Source organism: Pristiophorus japonicus, chromosome 18 (assembly GCF_044704955.1).
Source record: "Pristiophorus japonicus isolate sPriJap1 chromosome 18, sPriJap1.hap1, whole genome shotgun sequence".
NCBI classification, from domain to species: domain Eukaryota; kingdom Metazoa; phylum Chordata; class Chondrichthyes; family Pristiophoridae; genus Pristiophorus; species Pristiophorus japonicus.
The window spans coordinates 42,479,319-42,502,249 of NC_091994.1; the positions used below are offsets into that span (position 1 = coordinate 42,479,319).

The 22,931-nt window shown below is 44.3% G+C and overlaps 1 protein-coding gene across 4 annotated transcripts in view; it reads left to right on the forward strand.

The window, feature by feature from the left end:
* Positions 1-274: 274 nt before the first annotated feature.
* Positions 275-22,931, forward strand: part of LOC139229220 (signal-transducing adaptor protein 1-like) — a 51,863-nt gene continuing 29,206 nt past the window's right edge. For all 4 annotated transcript variants that reach the window (XM_070860877.1, XM_070860878.1, XM_070860879.1 and 1 more), the window contains exons 1-6: positions 275-435; positions 14,195-14,266; positions 19,044-19,163; positions 20,236-20,292; positions 21,504-21,676; positions 22,406-22,537. In XM_070860877.1, the coding sequence (XP_070716978.1) occupies positions 346-435; positions 14,195-14,266; positions 19,044-19,163; positions 20,236-20,292; positions 21,504-21,676; positions 22,406-22,537 (644 nt within the window). In that variant the 5' untranslated portion in view covers positions 275-345. The remainder of the gene's footprint in view (positions 436-14,194; positions 14,267-19,043; positions 19,164-20,235; positions 20,293-21,503; positions 21,677-22,405; positions 22,538-22,931) is intronic.

Here is a 22,931-nt window from a genome sequence, read left to right on the forward strand (position 1 = left end):
TTTTTGTGATTTTTTTTGGGCAATAAAATCATAAATTTTACAAGTGCCCCCTATAAAAGGGGAGGGGGACACTTCCCAAGTGAACAATTCTAATCTGTTGAGGCAGCCGGTTGCAGTTGAGGGCCGTGTGACGGGCATTAATGGGGAAACCAATCAGTTGGCTCTCTGCAGCCGGCCCAGTCTCCCCGGTCCAATCAGTATCGGTGAGGGGCGGGCGGGATCGCCTTGCCTCCAGTGCCCAGGTAGAGTAATTGACATTCCTGGAGCGCATACTTCCGGGATCAGTCCCTGAAATAAGCCAGCCTGCTAGCTCTCAGCCACTCCACTCGCACCAGTCCTTGCACCATGTCAACTCCAATCCCAACACGTCACAGAGCTTTCGTCAAACCTGGCTACTACGAGGGTTATTTAGAGAAACTCGAGTCTAAAAGCAAGGTAATTACATTTCTAATCGATCCATTTTAATGTTTCATTATTGCATTCTTTGCAACAAATACATGGGGACTTTGACAAATGCTTACAAAAAATTAATTGTAATGCTATTCGATTGCTTCTGATAAATAGTTCGTGCAAAAAATGACAGATATGTTGCAGTTAGTTTTTGTTCCGCAAACTTCTTTTTGATCCCAGTTTTGACTAGAGGTGGTTAGGACACTGTCTGTTTTCATGGATGGTACACTTTGCTAGTAAGTATGTCCAGAAGTTTTGCACAGTTAAAACCTACTGGCACAGAAAGGGATCCAGGGAGCTGAGCTGTTACGGTTGAGGTGTTTACAGTGTGTAGCTGTTAAAAGGATTATCACCTGGCAGATCATCTTGCAAAGGGAATCAAAAGTGAAGTCCTTTTATTTTTGTTTGTTAACATAGCTGAAGGGGTCAAGGTCTGAAGTGCGGTGCGGACTTTTTCTGATAAACAGGGCAAAGGTTGTTCAGATCAAGAAGGACATTCGGCCTCTCTCAATTCATCCCTCCGGGATAATCTTAGCAACCCAGCTCCCCCCTACTCCCTCCAGTGCAACATCCAACTGTTAACTGCTTCCAGAATTGTGGCCTCCACTATATCTAGAAGTCTATTCTGCACCTTGATCGCTTTTTGTGTGAAGAATTTCCTGATCGCTGTCCTAAAATTAACGTTTACCAGGGACCTGTGGGCCCCTTGTTCTACTCTTGCAGTTTAATTTAAAATAATATTCACATTTAAAGTTTTCTAAACGCATGAATACATCTACAAGCTTGCCACTCAAATGTCTCATTTCTCGGCTGAAAAATCCAAATTTCTCCAGTCTTTGCTCCTAACTCGGACTCCCTGAGGATAAATACTTGATGTTGCTTCCAGTGCTTTAACTTCTCTTGTTTTGGTGATCAGAACTTAGGCAATATTCAAAGTGCAGTCTGATAATAATATATAGGTTTGAACATTACTTTCTCTGACTGATATTCTGCTGCCTTGGTGATATTAGTTGGAAATGTTTAACGATAAGTTGATTTTTAAGACTTTTTTTTTAGCTATATCAACACCATTCATGTTTTGAAAGGACAGGGAGGATAAAACAAGAGGTGGTGTAGCCCTGTCTGCCTGGGAAACCTGGGAGGTAAAAGAGGTTGATTCTGAGGGTGGTTGAACTCTACAGAATGAACTACTCTGGTTAGACATTTCTACACATTAAAGGTGTTATGTCAGAGTGGGGGCAGAGGGAAAGTATTGAATTTGTGCCCCAAGGCTCAGTGCTGGGAACACTACTGTTTCTAATTTACATAAATGACCTGGATTCAGAAAGTCAAAGTGGTCATGTTTGCTGAAGATGCCAAACTAGATGGGGCAATTGAATCATAAATGGCAGCTCAAATTATACAATGAGTTGGATGGGCAGAATGATGGCGGATACAATTTAATGCAGACAAATATAAAATGCGACAGGGCAAGAAATTGGACAACTCCACCTCCTCTTGTCCACTCTTATCTTTTCTGCACACTCTATTCTCTTAAATGTATATTCATGCCCACCCTTTAGATTTAGACAGGTTTCTGATATTCCCATCACATCATAGTCCCCTGTTGCCACAACAGCATCCAGTTCCAGCATTTATTTCTACTGCTACTAGCCTCATGTATATACATTTTATTATACATTTGCCTTCTCTCATATTTCCCCTGTTTTTGGTCTCTGGTTCATGTATGTCTCCCAGGTTATCTATGTCAATACTTATCTGTTGACTGATTGCTACTCTACGCTCTGTCTTGCCTGTAATTCTGTTTTTTCCACCTGCCTCCCCCATCTGGTTTAAATTACTTTGTTTTGCTGGCCCAATGTTCCTCGCAAGACCTTTTTGTCCCCACTTGGTTTAAGTGCCACCATTTTATTCTGGAAGGACTCCCAGTTATTTATTACAGTGACATTGTTGTTCAAGCACCGCACTGAGCTGCCAGCTCACTGGTTGGTAAAAGGATGACTGGAAACTCTGTGAAGCTACCAAAGTGATTCTATTGGCGAACAGTTACTAGGCATGGACCAACATTACAGAGGGTAATAAGGTTGCAGAGGACACTAAGGTCACAGAAGGAAAAAAGTTAGAGCATTTTCATTGTCCAGATTATTGATGAGTTGGTTTTACTTAATGACACTGTTGCTGACTCCTTCATCACTTTGCTGATGAATGGAAGGAGACTGAGGACAGTAATTGGCTGGGTTAAATTTATCCAGTTTTTTGTGGATACTACATATCTGGGCAATCTACCACATTGTTGGATAGATGCTAGTGACCTAACTGTACTGGAATAGCTTGTCTGAGAGCGGTTAGCTCTTGTGCAAAATTGTCGCAGTCCCAGAGTATCACTGCAATAATTCTTTGGAAGCATCCTCTGCCTAACTGTCTTCAGTTGCTTCATCAATGACCTTCCTTCCATCAAAAAGTCAGGAGTGGAGCTGTTTTCTGATGAATCCATTGTGCTCAGCTCCATTCACAACTCCTCCGATAATAATGTAGCCCTTGCCAGTCTTTAGCAGTAACTGGATAACATCCAAAGAGTGATGGTGTTCCCACGATCATGCTGCTCTTGCTCTTCCCAGTGGTAGAGGACATGGGTTTGGGAGGTACTGTTGAAGTGAACATTGTATTGCTGCAGTGATTCATGTAGGTAGTAGTAGTATGTCTGTAGCCATAGTGTGATGAGGGTTTAAGGGGAGGATACTGAGCCCAGAAGCAGGGGATACTGATGAAGCAAACTGTTATGTCCTACATGATGTCGAACGTCTTGTGTTGTTGTAGCTGCACCCATCCATTACCTCCTTGTAAATGATGAAAGGGCTTTGAGGAGTCAGTGGCCTCTGCCCTATGCTTGTAGCCTCATGTTCTGGCTGGTCCAGTTGAGACTTTGCGCAATAATAATCTCTCATCATCATAGGCAGTCCCTCAACGAGGATGACTTGCTGCCATGCTGAAAAGGGATGAGTTCACATGCGTTTCAATGATATTCCAGGTCCTGAACTACATTCTGAAGGGTGGAAGATGCCTGTGCATGGATTATTTTAACGTGTGATGGCCGTTGCACCCCAGCCACCACATGGGCTTGGTCCAGTGGCAAGAATTAACCCAAGACGACTGGAGACCAGCTCTGCTACACGGACCTAGTGCGCACATATCAATCTCTAGGATGTTGATGGCACCACTATTTGAAAGTCAGGGGGAGGTGGTTGGGCCTCATCATGTTGATGTACATAGCCTGGCACTTGTGTGGTGCAAATGCTACCTGCCATTTGTCAACACAAGAGGTGAGCATGTTACCCATGAAGCAAGGCTGACAGTACGGTTAAAGTTGAAGTAATGTCATGGAAATAGAGCTTCCATACTTTAAAAAAAAATTATCTTTATAGATCTGAGGTCCCTATCGGGTAATTATAAGTTGGAGAGTAAGGGGCCGAAATTGGGGCACGCAGTTTAAATCTGGAAATGTAGCACCCAGCAAGGTGGGCTGCTAAATCTCTCGAAATTGGCTTATTTGTGAAACATTTTTTTGGGGGCAGTAATTGGGTGCTTGCAGGGCATGATGCTGAGTGGTATGCTCTGCACATCAGCGCCACGCTAATGGCGTCCGTGGTCCTTCCCTTTTTAAAGAGGAGGGCCGCTGTGAGCTCGGTAGCCACTTTAGTGGTGCCCAATGGGCCACCAGAAGAGTTTCAGCCGGGCCAGTGGCCTGGCACCCAAGAGGGGTTACCGGGCTGTCGTTTGGCGGCCCGGCCGAACCAGCGGCCGCCATTGTCGTGCCGACTGCAAAGTTGGCTGACAAAAAAAAAAGATGGCAGCCACGGCACAAGGCCCTCCCCTTTAAGGGTGACTGGGCACCACAGCTTTGCGACTCGCAAATCTTTGGTTGGCATCGTCCCGTGCCAACCTCGCTCCCGCGGGGCAATTTCCCCGCGGCACGCAAAGGGGTCAGCGCGTGTGGCGATGACACATTGGTGTGTGCGTGATGCCTGGGGTGAAAATTACGGGGCATGGCACAAACCTATTTTCGTCGCCGCTGCCATCCCAAGGGCAATTCTGGGCAGATGGCTTCTGCTGCCCGCCAGCGCTGCCTGCCCCCAGGTGAATACCCTTTAGTGCCCCATTAGTGCCTCGGCGAGACGCTAATAACGGGCCATTTTGAGAGGGGCAATTTCAGCCCCTAGGTTTTCCCAGTCCTTCCTCATAACTCCGACACTAAAATGAATCGGCTTAATCTATTTGTTTGTGATTTTAGAAGACAACGATCTTAAAAAAAAAAAAATGTGGATTGACGTGATTTGTGGCATAACTTGGCATTTGGCCAGAAGTATCAGCATTTATAAAATTTGATTAGTCATTGGGACAACACTGTTACAGTAAGTGTAAAAGTACATCCTGGCGTCAGTGTATTATTCACAGTGATGTCAGGATGTATTTTTACATTTATACATAAACGCAGAATCGCGCACTCACTCCTATATATGCTTGCACACATGTATTACACAAGCACATAACAACAACTTGCATTTATATAGTGCCTTTTTTAATGTGCATATTCTCTCTCTCCCTCCCTCTCCCCTTGGGTCATGTTGTGCTTTAGACACAAGCCTTTCACCTCTGGAATCTGGGCTCAAATAAGTCTGGATTGCTGGTTTAATATGGATGCCTGCTGTAAAAGTCATATGTGACATGAATTTGGAGCAGTCTCCATTCAGTTCTGAGGGCACAGGCTCACAGCATAAATCTGTCTGTTTCTCTCCTCTCCCCCCCCCCCCCCCCCTCCCCCCCCCCCCCCATAATAATACTGAGTTTATAATCTTACTCTAATACAGAACAGGATTGCTGGCATGAGAAAAATGTCACGCCGGAGCAGATGTGAAGGTGGGCCCGAGGCATGTTGCTAAATAGATATACAGGGACCATTAATCTGCATTCCATCTTGCTGTACCTGACCTGGGAGTGCTTGATGCTGATAACTTATCACAAAATTGAAAAAAAATGTAATATCCACCCAAAACCAGAAGAAACAGAACAAGTAGTTCACCGCTAATGGTTACATGATGCAACAAAAAGCACGATACAGCAACTGCTGGAAATCTGGTATAAAAGCAGAAAGTGTTGGAAACACTCACCTGGTTAGGCAGCATCTGTGGTGAAAGCTGACGCTTGAAGTCTTATCATCCTTCGTCTGAATGTCACAAGACCTCCTGAAATGTTCATCTTTTTTCTTCCTCCACAGATGCCGCCTGATATGCTGGGCGTTTCAAGCATTTTCTGTCATGCGTGACATTATGAAATGTGATTTTCTATTTTTCCTCTGCAGAGTGTTTGCTATCATCGTGTGATCATTTACCCACATAGTTCGCCTGTGGGTTGTTGTGACAACTGACATGCCAGAGACTATCCAAACCAGATTTTGCTTTCCCTGATTTGATTCATGTGAACGGTCACAGACTCGTTAGACCAGGAGCAGTATCTTGTATGAAACGCTTTTTAAAAAAAAAGTCACGATTATATAATCTCTGAAACTTTCAGGGGAAAATTTATTGTGGTGACTGTTCCATTTGGATCAGCCAATGTGGCAGCAAGTTCCACATTCTAACCACTCTCTGGGTAAATAAGTGTCTCCTGAATTCTTCTTTGAATTGATTAGTGACCATCTTATATTTATGACCCCTAGCTTTGACTCCTCCACAAGTAGAAACATCTTCTCTACTTCTACCCTATCAAACCCCTTCATAATTTGGAAGACCTCTTAGTTCATCCCTCGGCCTTTTCGCTTTGAAGAGGATAGAGTCCGAGCATCTTCCGCCTTTACTGGTAGTTATAATCTCTCCGTTCTGGAATAATTCTTCTAAAACTTTCCTGCTCTTTCTCCAGTGCATCTACATTCTTTTTGTAATATGGAATTAATAGCTAGTTTACCAGTTTGCTTGGATTTATCAAGTAAATAGAAACAAAACTTGTTACATAACCGAGGGAGAGATAAAATATGCTCGCACCGAACCCAAGGGGGTGAATTCATAGACGGTCTCTCGAGCAAGGATGACTTGCTTCCACACCAAAAGGGATGAGTTCATCAATGTTTCAATGAAGGACCCAATACTCCAGTTGAGGGGGTGGAAGATGCTTGTGCATGGATTTTTTTTTTAATGTGGTGACTGTTGCACATCAGCCACCACACTGACTTGACAGAGCTAGGCCTTTATCCAGTGGCAAGGGTAAACCAGGACAACTGGAGACCTGCTCTACTGCACAGACCTAGTGTGCACATGTATATCGCACTGTGGGCAGGCCCGTGCTGCCCCAGGGCCCTCTGCTCTTCTGGACCCCGTACCTCATTTGCCATACCTCCGTCACGATCTCTCGCCGCCCATCCGCCCCGACCTTCCTGCTCCTCTGTTGTACCTGGACCCTGCCCACGCTCCAAACGATGACCTGTGTTTTGATGACATCACAGGGGGTGAATTAGGTGGGTGGTGACTGGGTGATTGGGAAGCCCATATAATGTGGCCTCATGTGAAGCCTGCGTGATTTTTAACTTCCGAGCCTCATCTGCGTGGTCCAAACCACGAGAAGGCAGTGGGTAAGTTGCCGTGGCAGTTTTAACTGCCGGATTGAGCTGTGTGAGTCAACCCTTTTGGCTCTGTTAGGCAGATGGATATTGGGTGTGGCGCTAATTAATTTCCATTGTGGGGGCTGAAGACAGGCAATTGCAGAAGGGGCATACATTGCACAGTTTAGAAACATAGAAATTAGGTGCAGGAGTAGGCCATTCGGCCCTTTGGGCCTGCACCACCATTCAATAAGATCATGGCTGATCATTCCCTCAGTACCCCTTTCCTGCTTTCTCTCCATACCCCTTGATCCCTTTAGCTGTAAGGGCCATATCTAACACTTTTTTTTTTGAATATATCTAATGAACTGGCCTCAACAACTTTCTGTGGTAGAGCATTCCACAGGTTAACCACTCTGAGTGAAGAAGTTTCTCCTCATCTCGGTCCGAAATGGCTTACCCCTTATTCTTAGACTGTGACCCCTGGTTCTGGAACTCCCCAGCAACGGGAACATTCTTCCTGCCTCTAACCTGTCCAATCCCCTCAGAATGTTATGTTTCTATGAGATCCCCTCATTCATCTAAACTCCAGTGGATATAAGCCCAGTTGATCCAGTCTCTCGTCAGTCCTGCCATCCTGGGAATCAGTCTGGTGAACCTTCGCTGTACTCGCTCAATAGCAAGAACGTCCTTCCTCAGATTAGGAGACCAAAACTGAACACAATATTCCAGGTGTGGCCTCACCAAGGCTCTGTACAACTGCAGTAAGACCTCCCTGCTCCTATACGCAAATCCTCTAGCTATGAAGGCCAACATGCCATTTGCATTCACCCGCCTGCTGTATCTGCATGCCAAACTTCAATGACTGATGTACCATGACACCCAGGTCTTGTTGCACCTCCCCTTTTCCTAATCTGTCACCATTCAGATAATATTCTGTCTTCCTGTTTTTGCCACCAAAGTGGATAACCTCACATTTATCCACATTATACTGCATCTGCCATGCATTTACCCCCTCACCGAAGCTGTCCAATTCACCCTGCAGTCTCTTAGCATCCTCCTCACAGCTTTCACCGCCACCCAGCTTAGTGTCATCTGCGAACTTGGAGATATTACATTCAATTTCTTCATCTAAATCATTGATGTATATTGTAAATAGCTGGGGTCCCAGCACTGAATCTTGCGGCACCCCACTGGTCACTGCCTGCCATTCTGAAAAGGACCCGTTTATTCCTCCTCTCTGCTTCCTTACTGCCAAACAGTTCTCTATCCACGTCAATACATTACCCCCAATACCATGTGCTCTAATTTTGCACATTAATCTTGTGTGGGACCTTGTCAAAAGCCTTTTGAAAGTCCAAATGCACCACATCCACTGGTTCTCCCTTGTCCACTCTACTAGTTACATCCTCAAAATTCTAGAAGATTTGTCAAGCATGATTTCTCTTTCATAAATCCATGCTGACTTGGACCGATCCTGTCACTGCTTTCCAAATGCGCTGCTATTTCATCTTTAATAATTGATTCCAATATTTTCCCCACCACTGATGTCAGGCTAATCGGTCTATAATTCTCCGTTTTCTCTCTCCTTTTTTTAAAAAAAAAAAAAAGTGGTGTTACATTAGCTACCCTCCAGTCCATAGGAACTGAACCAGAGTCGATAGACTGTTGGAAAATGGTCACCAATGCATCCACTATTTCTAGGGCCACTTCCTTAAGTGCTCTTGGATGCAGACTATCAGGCCCCGGGGATTTATCGGCTTTCAATCCCATCAATTTCCCTAACACAATTTCCTGACTAATAAGGATTCTTTCAATTCCTCCTTTTTGCTACACCCTCGAACCCCTAGTATTTCTTGAAGGTTATTTGTGTCTTCCTTAGTGAAGACAGATCCAAAGTATTTGTTCAATTGGTCTGCCATTTCTTTGTTCCCCATTATAAATTCACCTGATTCTGTCTGCAACGACCACCTTTGGTCTTCACTAATCTTTTTCTCTTCGCATATCTATAGAAGCTTTTGCAGTCAGTTTTTATGTTCCCTGCAAGCTTCCTCTCGTACTTTATTTTCCCCCTCCTAATTGGACCCTTTCTCCTCCTCTGTTGAATTCTAAATTTCTCCCAGTCCTCAAGTTTGCTGCTTTTCTCACCAATTTATATGCCTCTTCCTTGGATTTAACACTCCCTAATTTCCCTTGTTAGCCACAGTTGAACTACCTTCCCCTTTTTTAAACTCCAGACAGGGATGTACAATTGTTGAAGTTCATCCATGTAATCTATAAATATCTGCCATTGCCTATCCACTGTCAACGTTTTAACTATCACTTGCCAGTCTATCTTAGCCAATTCACGTCTCATACCATCGAAGTTACCTTTCCTTACGTTCAGGACCCTAGTCTCTGAATTAACACTGTCACTCTCCATCTTAATAAAGAATTCTACCATATTATGGTCACTCTTCTCCCGGGGGCTTCGCACAACAAGATTGCTAATTAGTCCTTTCTCATTACACAACACCCAGTCTATGATAACCAGCTCTCTAGTTGGTTCCTCGACATATTGGTCTGGAAAGCCATCCCTAATACACTCCAGGAAATCCTCCTCCACTGCATTGCTACTAACTTGGTTAACCCAATCTATGTAGATTAAAGTTGCCCATGATAACTGCTGTACCTTTATTGCACGCATCCGTAATGTCTTGTTTGGTGCCATCCCCAACCTCACTACTGCTGTTTGGTGGTCTGTACACAACTCCCACTTGTGTTTTCTGCCCTTTTGGTATTCTGCAGCTCTACCCATACAGATTCCACATCATCCAAGCTAATGTCCTTTCTTACTATTGTGTTAATTTCCTCCTTTTTAACTAGCAATGCTACCCCACCTCATTTTTCTTTCTGTCTATCATTCCTGAATGTTGAATACCCCTGGATGTTGAGTTCCCAGCCTTGGTCACCCTGGAGCCATGTCTCCGTAATCCCAATTATATCATAATCGTTAATAGCTGCCTGCAGTTAATTCATCCACCTTATGAATACTCCTCGCATTGAGGCACAGAGCCTTCAGGCTTGTCTTTTTAACACTTTTTGTCGTTTAGAATTTTGCGGTAATGTGGCCCTTTTTGATTTTTGCCTTGGGTTTCTCTGCCCTCCACTTTACTATTCTCCTTTCTATCTTTTGCTTCTGCCCCCATTTTATTTCCCTCTGTCTCTCTGCATAGGTTCCCCTCCCCAAGAGCACTAGCAAACACTCCACCTAGGACATTGGTTCTGGTCCTGTCCAGGTGTAGACTGTCCGGTTTGTACTGATCCCACCTCCCCAGAACCGGTTCCAATGTCCCAGGAATTTGAATCCCTCCCTCTTGCACCACTCCTCAAGCCACATATTCATCTTGGCTATCCTGCTATTTCTACTCTGACTAGCACATGGCACTGGTAGCAATCCTGAGATTACTACCTTTTTTGAGGTCCTACTTTTTAATTTAACTCCTAGCTCCCTAAATTCAGCTTGTAGGACCTCATCCCTCTCTTTACCTATATTGTTGGTACTATATGCACCACGACAACTGGCTGTTCACCCTCCCCCTCCAGAATGCCCTGCAGCCACTCCGATACATCCTTGACCCTTGTGCCAGGGAGGCAACATAGAATCCTGGAGTCTCGGTTGCAACTGCAGAAACGCCTATCTATCCCCCTTGCAATAGAATCCCCTATCACTATAGCTCTTCCACTCTTTTTCCTGCCCTCCTGTGCAGCAGAGCCAGCCACGGTGCCATGACCTTGGCTGCTGCTGCTGCCTTCCCCTGGTGAGCCATCTCCCCCAACAATATCCAAAGCGGTATATCTGTTTTGGAGGGAGATGACTGCAGGGGACTCCTGCACTGCCTTCCTACTCCTGCTCTGCCTGATGGTCACCCATCCTCTATTTGCCTGATGGTCACCCATCCTCTATCTGCCTTTTGTAACCTTTACCAGTGGGTGTGACCAACTCATTGAATGTGCTATCCACGACATCCTCAGCATCGCGCATGCTCCAGAGTGAATCCATCCGCAGCTCCGGTGCTGTCATGCGGTCTAACAGGAGCTGCAGCTGGTTACTCCTCCTGCACACAGTCATCAGGGACACTGGAAGCGTCCCTGATTTGCCACATGGCACAGGAGGAGCATAACACGGGTCTGGGCTCTCCTGCCATGACTTAACCCTTAAAATGACCTAATGTGACAACAATGCCAAAGGTTTCTTACTGACAAGATAAGGGAAAAAAGAAAAACTACTCACCAATCACTTACCCTCTTGGCTGTGTCGTCACACTTCGTTTTCTTTTCCTCCCAGGTCGGGGAGTCAGCACTGGTGGGGTAAACAAGACAAAGCAACACCTCCTGCTCCCACTTGCCCGAATTCTCCCACTTACCAAACTCCTTACCTTTGCACTCTGACCTGCCGCTGCACTCTGAGTTTTCCCCATACCCTGAGAAACTGTGCTTAGCACCGTCCTCAGCAGGACGAAAGGGTTTGCGGACCTGAAGTGTGACTCGGTCCCAAAACCTCCTGCCCAAGTCTGCCACTCAAACAGCCGAGCTACCCTTTTCTGTAAGACCACAAGCGTGAGGGGGAGAACAAAAGTCAATAGGAAGTTTATTGGTGCAAAATTTAATGGAGGGAAAAATAAGTTCCAGAAGAAAATTTCCCAGGTCCATTTGCCCTTTGTTAGCCGTTTCTCTGAGACTGAGCTTGTGTGGACATTATTCGATATGCACCATTTCTGAGGACCTTTTTTTTAGGTTGTTTCTATCGGTGGCAAACTTCTGTGATCTTGTCCCCACATTCTGGAATGCTGTCCCTTAACTGCCCTGTCTTGCTGCTTACCTTCAAAAACTACCCAATGGCAACCTCCTGACAGTCCTGTCAGGCTCTGATCACACAAGACGACAGCTAAGATCCTTCCTCAGCTGTGTCAACCTGACCCCACGATTCTAGCTGAGCTATTGTTGTCAAGGCAACAGGATGTAAAATTTCACCGAGGGAGAATGATTGTGGGATCAAGGCTTGTTTACAGTGGTTTGTTCATCTGCAAATTAAAATTCATTAGCAAAGGGATCCACGTGTGTGGGGGGGGGGGGGGGGGGGGCGGGCAAATATAATCCTTAAAAATAAATTTTGTTGTCAAATTTTCTTGACAGTCGACTCGAGCCAGTGGCTGTGTCCAAAGCTGTTAACCCTACTCTGGACTCGCATATCATTTCCTTTAATTGTCTTTAGGGGCTCTTGTGGTGGTGCTCTGTATTTGGAACAGTGGGACTCTACTAGTCTCTGTTGTGTCAGTTGTGGCTCAGTGGGTAGCAAACTCGCCTCTGAGTGGGAAGGTTGTGGGTTCAAGTCCCACTCCAGGGACATGAGCACATAAACCTAGGCTGACACTCCAGTGCAGTGCTGAGGGAGTGCTGCACTGTTGGAGGTGCCATCTTTCAGAGAGATGTTAAACCGAGGCCCTGTCTGCTCTCTCGTGGCCGTAAAAGATTCCATGGCACTATTTTGAAGAAGAGCAGGGGAATTATCCCCGGTGTCCTGGCCAATGTTTATCCCACAATCAACATACAGATTATCTGGTCATTATCACATTGCTGTTTGTGGGAGCTTGCTGTGCGCAAATTGGTTGCTGCGTTTCCCACATTACAATAGTGACTACGCTCCAAAAGTACTTAATTGCCTGTAAAGCGCTTTAAGACGTCTGGTGGTCGTGAAAGGCGCTATATAAATGCAAGCTTTTTCTTTTCTGGCCATTGCACTCCCGTTTGGTGCACGTTTGACATTCGGTAACAGCCAGAAGCAGAACAAAGTAGAACCATTTCAATATCCGATGGTACCAAGAACCTGGTTTGACTGCAAATCAAAATACACCTTTTAATCTCCAGTTGTAAATTCTCTAACTTCAGATTCTCCCCCATTCTTGTGTTGAAAGCAGACACTGCCATGGCGACTAGGGTAAGGAATGTAGTTTATCACCATGGACTTTGCCAGACAGTTGATTGCTGTATAATACACCCACATATTTTGCATGGTCTCAGTTCAAGCTCCAGGTAAGTTGAGCTATTTCAACTACATGCAAATTTTGTAATCTGGTTAATCCATTATGAAAGGAAATAATGGAGTGATTAACTTAAGTTTGGTTGGATAAGCTGATAGTTTCTAGAAACTGTTGATCTGCTGTATTGCAAAAAATAAATTAATAGGAATCATTTCCTGGTTGACAGCAACATTATACAACTGGTGAAAATGCTACGAGGCAAGAATGACATTTATGTTGGCTCAACTCCAGTCATTAATGATTGATCGCTTCTTTGTTTATCTAAAAAGGGTTAGATTCAATGATCAGTTTTCCCATTCCTCCATATCCCAGGCCATTCCTCTGAGGGAATTTTCCCCCCCCTCCTCTCCCTCCAAGCCACCAAGTTGACCATTGCCCCTCACAAGCATGGAGGGGGCAAATCTGCAATGAAGAAGCCCAAGGCTTGCAGCCCTTGGAGAAGTGAACTCAAATTTTCAGATTTCTTTGAATTAGCTCATTTATCCATATTATTGCTGAAATGCAGAACTGGTCAGGATGAGATCCGATGATGAGAGCTAGTTTTGGCCTGGTAAATCTAGGTGATTTGGGCTCTGTTAATAGCATGTTTACTTTGCTACTGTTGCTGTGAGTGATGCCACTGTATGGTGTGATACTGTTATACAGGCCAATTAAGGCCTAAATGTTGATCCCTGGTCTGAGTTGGTTGACCTCTGTGTGGGGTAGAAGTTTAGTGCTACAATTGACCTCGGGACCTGTGCGCTAACTGGAGGAAAATCAACCAACACACTCCAGGAAGAGGCCTTCAATTGGAGGGGGCAGAAATTTGGATGGTAATTCCAAATTCAGACAGGCCTGATTGGACAACTGCTTCTCCATCAATGAGGGCAGGGGAGAGAAATATGCTGATGGGTACGTGTCGCATACCACAGAAACCGACTCCATCAAACTGAGAATTCCATTCAGTCTCCATGGTGATGCCAGTGGCCGAAACCATTTGTTCTTCTAACAGGTCCAAGTTGGGATGGGAGGGACCTAAGAGAAAATGAATTAAAGAAACACATTTCTTTGCTTAATGTGCAATTTCTTTTGACAGAGTTACAAGAGGTACTGGACCGTGCTAAGAGGGAATGACCTGTACTTCCAGGTGACCAGCAGGAATCCAATGGTAGGTGTTTCTCCATGCTGGTGCCTGTACCTTTCAATCTGCGACAGTGTCAGTAAATAAATCATTGCACTGTAAATATTTCTCTCATGGTTGAGGGGAGGGGGAGGGAAGTTTTAGCTGGTGCTTGCCAAGATGATCCAGTAACCTTTACAGGATCCCCTGCCATTGGTTACCATATTGTAAGCCATTATACAATAATTGGTCAAGTCTGATCGTGGAGAGAAAAGCTTACAAGATAAGTACACAATGAAACTCTCAACACATTTGAGCTCAGCCAGTCAGAGAAACCTATACTGCCATCCATCAGAGCATCCAACTGAGAATAGAACTTGAAGATAAAATTGGCAAACAACAATGGGACACATTTAAAATGGTGGTCAACAGAGTGCATGGAAAATATATTCCACTAAAAGAAAAGATCAAACTAAACACTAATGAGACTCCATGGATGAATAAAGACATAAGGGAACACTTTTGAAGCATACATTAAGTTCATATATAGGAGAGGAGTGCATGATAACAGAATATGAAGGGATTTGGAGAGAAGTCAAAAGAACAATTCGGAAGGCAAAGAGGAATTATGAAATTAAATTATCAAGGAACATAAGATAATATATTTTACAGGCACATCAATTTAAAAAAAAAAAAGGAAGATTGGGATGGTAATGGGGCCATTAAGGGATTGATGGGACAATACCACAGGTGATAATCGCGATATCAAATATTAAATAATTATTTGGTTCAGTATTTACCAGGGAGATAGAGGTGGACATGACATTGGATGATGAGATAAGTACATTTAAAATAAAAAGGGAGATATTGAATAAACAAATCCAACTCCGAGGATTACATGGATTATATTCACACATATTTAATAATTCATTAGAAAAAGGTGTAGTGCCAGAGGACTGATGGATAGCTAATGTAAATACTTTATATATTTTAAGAAGGGAGATAGAACATGTCCAGGGAATTATAGACCAGCCAGCTTAACATCGGTGATGGGAAAAATAATGGAGTCCCTACTAAAGGTGAAAATAGAACACCTGGAACCCAAAGAATTTTCAAAAGGCCTTTGATGAGATACCCCATAATAGACTGAACAAGACCAGAGAATGCAGAGTCAGGGGACAAGTAGCAGAATGGATCACTAGCTGGCTTCAAGACAAAGCAGAGTAGGGGTAAAGGGTAGCTATTCACAGTGGCATAAGGTGGGTAGTGATGTTCCATAAGGATCAGTGCTGGGACCACTGCTGTTCACAATTTATATTAACGATTTTAGAGTTTGGACTTCAACATAATTTCTAAATTTGAGGATGATACCAAATTGGGGGGAGGGGGTTAGTCAATATTGAAGAGGACTGCAACAAATTACAGGAGGACATTAATAAATTTGAATGGACAAATAATTGGCAAATGGAGTTCAACACAGATAAATGTGAGGTATTACTTTTTGGTAGGAAGAATAGGGAGGTCACTTATTACTTGAAAGGTGCGAGTCTAGGTGGGGTAGAGGAACAAAGGAATCGTGGAATACAAATACACCAATCACTAAAGTTGTGCCACAGGTTAGCAAGGCCATTTAAAAATAAACAAGCACTAGTGTGTTTCTTGATGGATAGAATTGAAAAGTAGGGAAGTTATACTAAACCTGTATCGAACCTTGGTTAGACCACACTTCAAATACTGCGTGCAGTTCTGGTTGCCATATTATAAAAAGAATATAGAGGCACTGGAGCAGGTGCAGAGAAGATTTGCAAGGATGATACCAAAATTGCGAGCGTATACATATCATCATAGGTAGTCCCTCGGAATCGAAGAAGACTTGCTTCCACTCCTAAAGTGAGTTCTTTGGTGGCTGAACAGTCCAACACGAGAGCCACAGACCCTGTCACAGGTGGGACGGAGATTCGTCGAGGAAAGTGGGTGGGGGCGGGGTGGGACTGATTTACCACACTCCTTCCGCTGCCTGCACCTGACCTCTTCACGTTCACAGCGTTGAGATTCGACGAGCTCAACACCCTCCTGGATGCACTTTCTCCACCTTGGGCAATCTTTGGCCAGGGTCTCCCAGACATCAGTAGTGATCACCAGGGAGGCTTTGAGGGTGTCCTTGTAATGTTTCCTCTGCCCACCTTTGGCTCGTTTGCCATGAAGGAGCTCCGCATAGAGCAGTTGCTTAGAGTCTCGTGTCTGGCATGCAGACTAAGTGACCTGCCCAGCGAAGCTGATCAAGTGTGGTTAGTGCTTCAATGCTGGGGATGTTAGCCTGGTCGAGGACACTGATGTTGGTGCGCCTGTCCTCCCAGGGGATTTGCAGGATCTTGCAGAGACATCATTGGTGATATATCTCCAACGACTTGATGTGTGTTCTGTAAGTTGTTCATCCCTCTGATCCATACAGGAGGGCAGGTATTACTACAGCCCTGTGGACCATGAGCTTGGTGGTAGGTTTGAGGGCCTGGTCTTCAAACACACTTTTCCTCAGGTGGCCAAAAGCTGCACTGGAGGCGCTGTTAAATTTCCGCATCAATGTCTGCCTTTGTTGACCGGAGCCTCCCGAGATATGGGAAATGGTCCACGTTTTCGAGGGCCGCGCCATGAATCTTGATGACTGGGAGGCAGTGCTGTGCAGCGAGGACAGGCTGGTGGAGGACCTTCATCTTACGGATGTTAAGCGTAAGGCCCATGCTTTCATATGCCTCGGTGAATACATCGACTATATCCTGGAGTTCTTACAAAGGCCTTATACATCAGGAAAGAATGAACAGGCTGGGTCTCTTTTTTTTTTAAACTGTGGGGGAGGGGAGGGAGAGGGAGGAAAGAAAGCAGGCTGGGTGGTGACCTAATCAAGGTCTTTAAAACTATCAAATGTTTTGAGGGTGGATACAAAGAATGTTTCCACTTGTGGAGAAGAGCAAAACTAGAGGCCGTCAATATAAGATAGTCACCAAGAAATCCAATAGGGAATTCAGAAGAAACTTCTTTACCCAGAGAGTGGTGGGAATGTGGAACTCGATACCACAGGAAGTGGATGAAGCCAATAGTATCGATGCATTTAAGGGGCAGCTGGACAAGCCTATGAGGGAGAAGGGACTAGAGGGTTATGCTGATGGATTTGGATGAGGAAACTCGAGTGGAGCATAAATGCTGGCATGGCCTGTTTCTGTGCCTATGTAAACTGGCAGAAGCTGTTTTTACACTTCTGTGCTGCCATGTTAGGCTCCTGATACATTCGCACCCTCGAAGAAAACTTGTTGAATTAACTAAGGTCATCATTCAGGAAAGCACATTTGATCTAACCGGCAAATTTCTTTTAATCATTTTGTCTAAATTGGAGAAGTGCCCAGGTGTGTGAAGAATCCATGTACCTGCCAGTTGACTTAAGTTATTTTTGAGGCAAAAGAAAGCATTTAGCTGCTAGGCCTGCATTTTGCAAATGAAGCTCTGTTCCTTTGAATGGAGCCATTGTTCCGATCTACAATGTTTTCAGCAATCTTGTACACAGACTATTTGGCAGCTGCAATTTTTAATTTAATGGAATAATACACTATTAGTGCTGTCTCTTGGGGGGGGTTAGTGCTGTGATAAATGAGTGTACATGCATTGAGAGATGGGGACAACTGATCTTATTCCTACCTCCAAGGGTAAAACAATACTGGCACCAATTATAAGCGGCCTGCGGTGGTGGCACTTAGTGCTGGGTAGTTAAATTTTTTTTTTTCTGGCTGCAAGTTGATGAGCTCAAATATGATTTTCCACCCCCCCCCCCCCCCCTCCCCATGAGAAGTCTTGGCTCTGAGCTGTGGAATCTGTCCTATTTATACTGTAGACTGGATTCCATGGTGCCAGTGTATGTGTAATATGGTCTGAATATCTATGAAGTGAAGCTTTCAGTTAGAACATAAGAACACAATAGGAGTAGGCCATTTGGCCCCCTCAAGCCTGCTCCGCCATTCAATAAGATCATGGCTAATCTGATCTTGGCCTCCGCTCTACTTCCCTGCCCGCTCCCCATGACCGTCGACTCTCATTGTTCCAAAATCTGTCGATCTCCACCTTTTTAAATATATGTTTAAATGACCCACTTATTCAAGCTCCTGAAATTCCCAAGCTCAATGCAGCTCAACCACCGGATCTGTTCTGCCTCCACTCTCCCTGTTGCCAATTTGCCCTCAGTAGATCCAGCACCAGGTCCACTGTCTCCCCTCCAACTCACCTTGTGGTCATGTCACTTGTGGTTTGTTTCAAAGTTTGGTGAGCCAGTGGTTTCCACCATACACAGACACCGCCATCGGGTACATATCACGAGAGCTTCCCCGGAGGCTGGACAAAGTCCATGCAGGCTGGTGATTGGGAAACCTCATCAATGGCTGGTACAAAGGCTGAGCACTTGGCCTGCCACCATTCCCCAAAACGTGGTGATCAATGCCACCCATTTTAAGACAGATCGATTTAAGAAGCTGTCTGAGGTTATGGGGAGCATGCAGGGGACCCGAGTCCATGATCGGATCAGCCATGATCGTATTAAATGGCGGAGCAGGCTCGAGGGGCTGTATGGCCTACTCCTGCTTTGTGTGGTGTTCCTCCAATTCAACTGTGTCCAGTGGAGCCTGAGAAAACCACACCTTGAAATGGTACTTGGCTCCACTGGAAGCAATAGTATCATTACTTTTTTATTGCACCTTTTTCACCCATAGTAAATACAGCACAAAGATGATAGCGCTTTATAGTCCTTGAGGAACACTCATTTATTTAGAATTTCTATATTTTTCAGTACATTGAGAAAATCAGTCTTGATGACTTTGTGTCTGTGGTGAATGAGGACAGCAAAGACGAGAACCTGCAAGGAGCCAGTTTAATAATAAAGCTGAAACATGGAGATGTTAAATTAAAGGTAACACTTTGCTGTTGATGGCGATTTCCACAGTTTTGGCTCTGGGTAGTTTACATCCCTAGTAAACATTTCTTCTTTTAATTAGTATTCTTGTAGCTTGCTTCACCCAGGAAAGTCAGAGGTCAGTGCATCACCCTCGGCAGAGCTGTCAACATTGGACAGATTCTAGGTGTGAATTTTACACCTGAGGCATCCACTCTGACCAAAAACATAAAATGGCTTAAAGCAGCAAGCTACCTGTCACATAGGCAATAGGGAACAGCCAAATAGCATTAATGTTTATGTTTTCTCTCTCCTCCTCACCCTGTTTGTCTCCTTTTTTGTTCTTTGGATGCGATGTTAAACTGAGTCCTGTTCTGGGTGGTTTAGGTGGATGTTAGGACGTCCATGACACTATTTGAAGAGGAGCACTGAGTTCTTCTGACGAAGGGTCATTGACCTGAAACATTAACTCTGTTTTTCTCTCCACAGATGCTGCCTGACCTGCTGAGATTTCCAGTATTTTCTGTTTTTATTTTGGATTCCAGCATCTGCAGTATTTTGCTTTTGCACAAAGTTCTTCAGCTATGTTGGCCATCAACCAACACTGGCAAAAAAAAAAAGTTCAACTTTTCATTTGTCTCATTGCTGTTTGAGATATTGCTGTGTGCAAAATGGCTGACTCATTATTGTTAAAATGTCAAAATGAAGAATAATTTCAATTGTTTTGACATTTCTGAGCGATGTAATGAGGTGCTATACAAATGCAAGTCCTTCTGTCTTCCTTTTCCTATATTCCTGTTCTCTCTTCACAGCCTTCCTGCCTGTGGCATTGCATGTGTTATCTTCCTTTCTCCCCACACCTCTAGTGAGAGAAAGAAAGATGATGTAAGGAGGCAGGCACTCTCGGCACTCCTAGTCATAGTGAAAGCCCTCTATTACATCTACAAACCCTCTGGTTGTCAGAGGGGTTTAACTACCATGAATACTGGGATAGCTCCCCATCACCTTTCCTAGATGGGAAAAAAAATCCTCCACTCCAAAAACATACAAATGACCTCAAAGCTTTTTAAAATTGTTTCTTTCTCCACAGGCAGATAGCTCAGAGACCCGCGAGCAATGGAAAGGTTTTATTTACACAGTTGCAAAGGTAAGCCAGCTCTTATTGTCACTTCATGGATGGCTTTGGTTACACCCTGGATGAGTAGTGGGATGCTCTAATATTCACTTCTGACCAGATGCAGTAACTTGAGCCTTAACCAAGTCTAGACACTGAGGATTGTGTAGGTCATTGATTAGACTCTGAAGTGCCTTTGTCCACTGCAAATGCACTTTTTGGCTGGCCTGTTTTGGGACACATTGACAATGAAGACAAGGTGGGTAGATGGGATTCAGAGCAAACAAAATGGGATGGACTTTGTAATGTATTTGCTTCATGGGTTCTTTGCTTAAGAATTCATAGCAACACATTGCTATTAAAAACTAGTTGGTTTATTAGCAAAGGTTTAACAATCACACTACACATTACCAGTTCAACTATTTTAGTTGTGCACTTTAAACAAATGCCCCCTGCAAGGGGTGGGGTGACACTCCAAATTTTTTTTTCCAGTGCCTCTTTTTTGGGGGCGGGGGGTGTGGTTTAGGGCACTAAAAACAGAAATTATACAAGTGCCCCCTGGCTAAAAGGGGGGGGGGGGCACTAAAACTGGCAAATTAAACTTTAAACTTGAATGACCAAATTAAAATTTGGTTGCTGGGGGTGATGCACTCCAGTCCAAGTTACCAGTTCATCCACCAGGCTCAACTACCTGCCTCAGTGTGGACTCCCTGGACCCAACTGGCTGGGGTTTTATTGAGTCTTGTGAACATCATGTGACTGGCTAAGCCACTCTCAGCTCAACCAACCTGTGAGCATACTCACGGGTGCATACGTTAGACTTGTTCAGCCAGAACAAGAGGGAGCTCTCACACTCTCCCCTCTTTTGCATATATCTTGTGCCTAGTCTCACTTTTCAAGTATCACATTTGATAACCGATGCAAATCAATCTTTTTAAAAAGATGATCAATTTACTGACCTCTAATTGACAAGCAGATACAATTATCTGGAATCCCAAAGGCCGTGCTTGAGCAGTGGCCATAAAGGCATGGGCCAATTAGGAGCTAAATTGCACTTGCATTTCTCCAGTTCCCAGACTACCTGCAAGTAATGCCACAGGAGAGTGCCACCCCCGTACCCCTAATATTGAATATCTAAATTGTTGCAAGACTATAAGTAAGGAAATGCAATATATATAATAGTGGCATGGAGCTGAGAAAGTTGTGTTGCTCTAAATGCTATGTTACACCTTTTCTTTCTGTAGCTGGAGATTCCCAACCTGGATCTCCTCCCAGGACAGATTCAAAGACTTAAGGAGGTACTAGAGGAAGAGATGAAACCAGGCAGAAAATCAGCACCTGCACTATCCCCACCACGATCAACAGCCCCAGAGCTTGTCCAAGACTGCTACGATGATGTGGAAAACAACTTTCCCAGGTGTCTTGCTAAGATATGGAAGGAAGGGATGGTGTGTGTGGGTTGGGGGGGGGGTAGGGGTAAAGGGAGAGATGATTTTCTTAGGTTATGCATGTCCATTCCCTCATTTTTAGTTCCATCACCCTCTTCTGCTGAATGTGTTGACTCGTTACTGCCCTGTGGTTTCATAGGTGCTAGTCACCCTCTGGTACATCCCCCAATTGGCCATTCTTCATGTATGTACCTATTCTGTTCCAGTCCAATCTTATCCTCAGCTGACATCTATAGTTTCCCATAGAAGTCAAAGGATAGTGATGAGAATCGGGAGCACTGGATGAATTTTGTCCTCTTTTCCCAACTCTGGTGCCCAACTGCCACCCTAATTTGATCACCTAATCAGCATAAACCCAGGACATTCTATGTCTGTATGGCTTAGAGATGGAGACATTATTTCAGAATCATTGGAGGAGCACTGATGACACCTGTTATCTGAACCGAGAGCCTGAAATTACACTGCAATATGATCCTATGAATATTTGTCTGAAATTCTCCTGACTGCTATTTTATTGGAAGGCTTTACCTATGTATTTTGAAGAGGTCAACACCTTCATTTAAAAGAGCGGACAAAGGAATTTGATATGAAGGTGTTAAATATTCATATTCTACCTCGGGCCTTATACATGTACGGATCTCTGTTTAGTTGAACACTGCTCTGTTGTAACTGTTTGTTTTTACCTTGCTTTGTTCCAGATGCTACTATAAGTTGTCACGGGTTGAGGCCGAGCTCATGTTGGAGAGGAACATGGAGTACGGAAACCTGTTAATGAGACCTGGCAGTGATAACAAGAACATTTCAATTACAACACGGCAAATGTTCAACAAGTAAGCAAGAAATAACTTGAATTTATTATCGTGCCTTATTGCATCCTCAATAGATGTTGACAACCAATGGATCACTTTTGAAGTGCAGTCTACATTGTGTTGGAGAATGCAGCAGCCATTTTGTCACAGTAATGTCCCACAAACAGCAACAGGAGAACGGCCAGTTAATATTTTGGGGATGTTGATGCAGACTTTTTAACAACACCATTACTGTCAGGGACAACTAAGTTTCTAACTTTCTTGGAAACATAGGAAATAGGTGCAGGAGCAGGCTATTCGGCCCTTTGAGCCTGCACCACCATTCGATATGAGCATGGCTGATCATGCAACTTTAGTACCCCATTCCTGCCTTCTCTCCATACCTCCTGATCCCTTTAGCTGTAAGGGCCACATC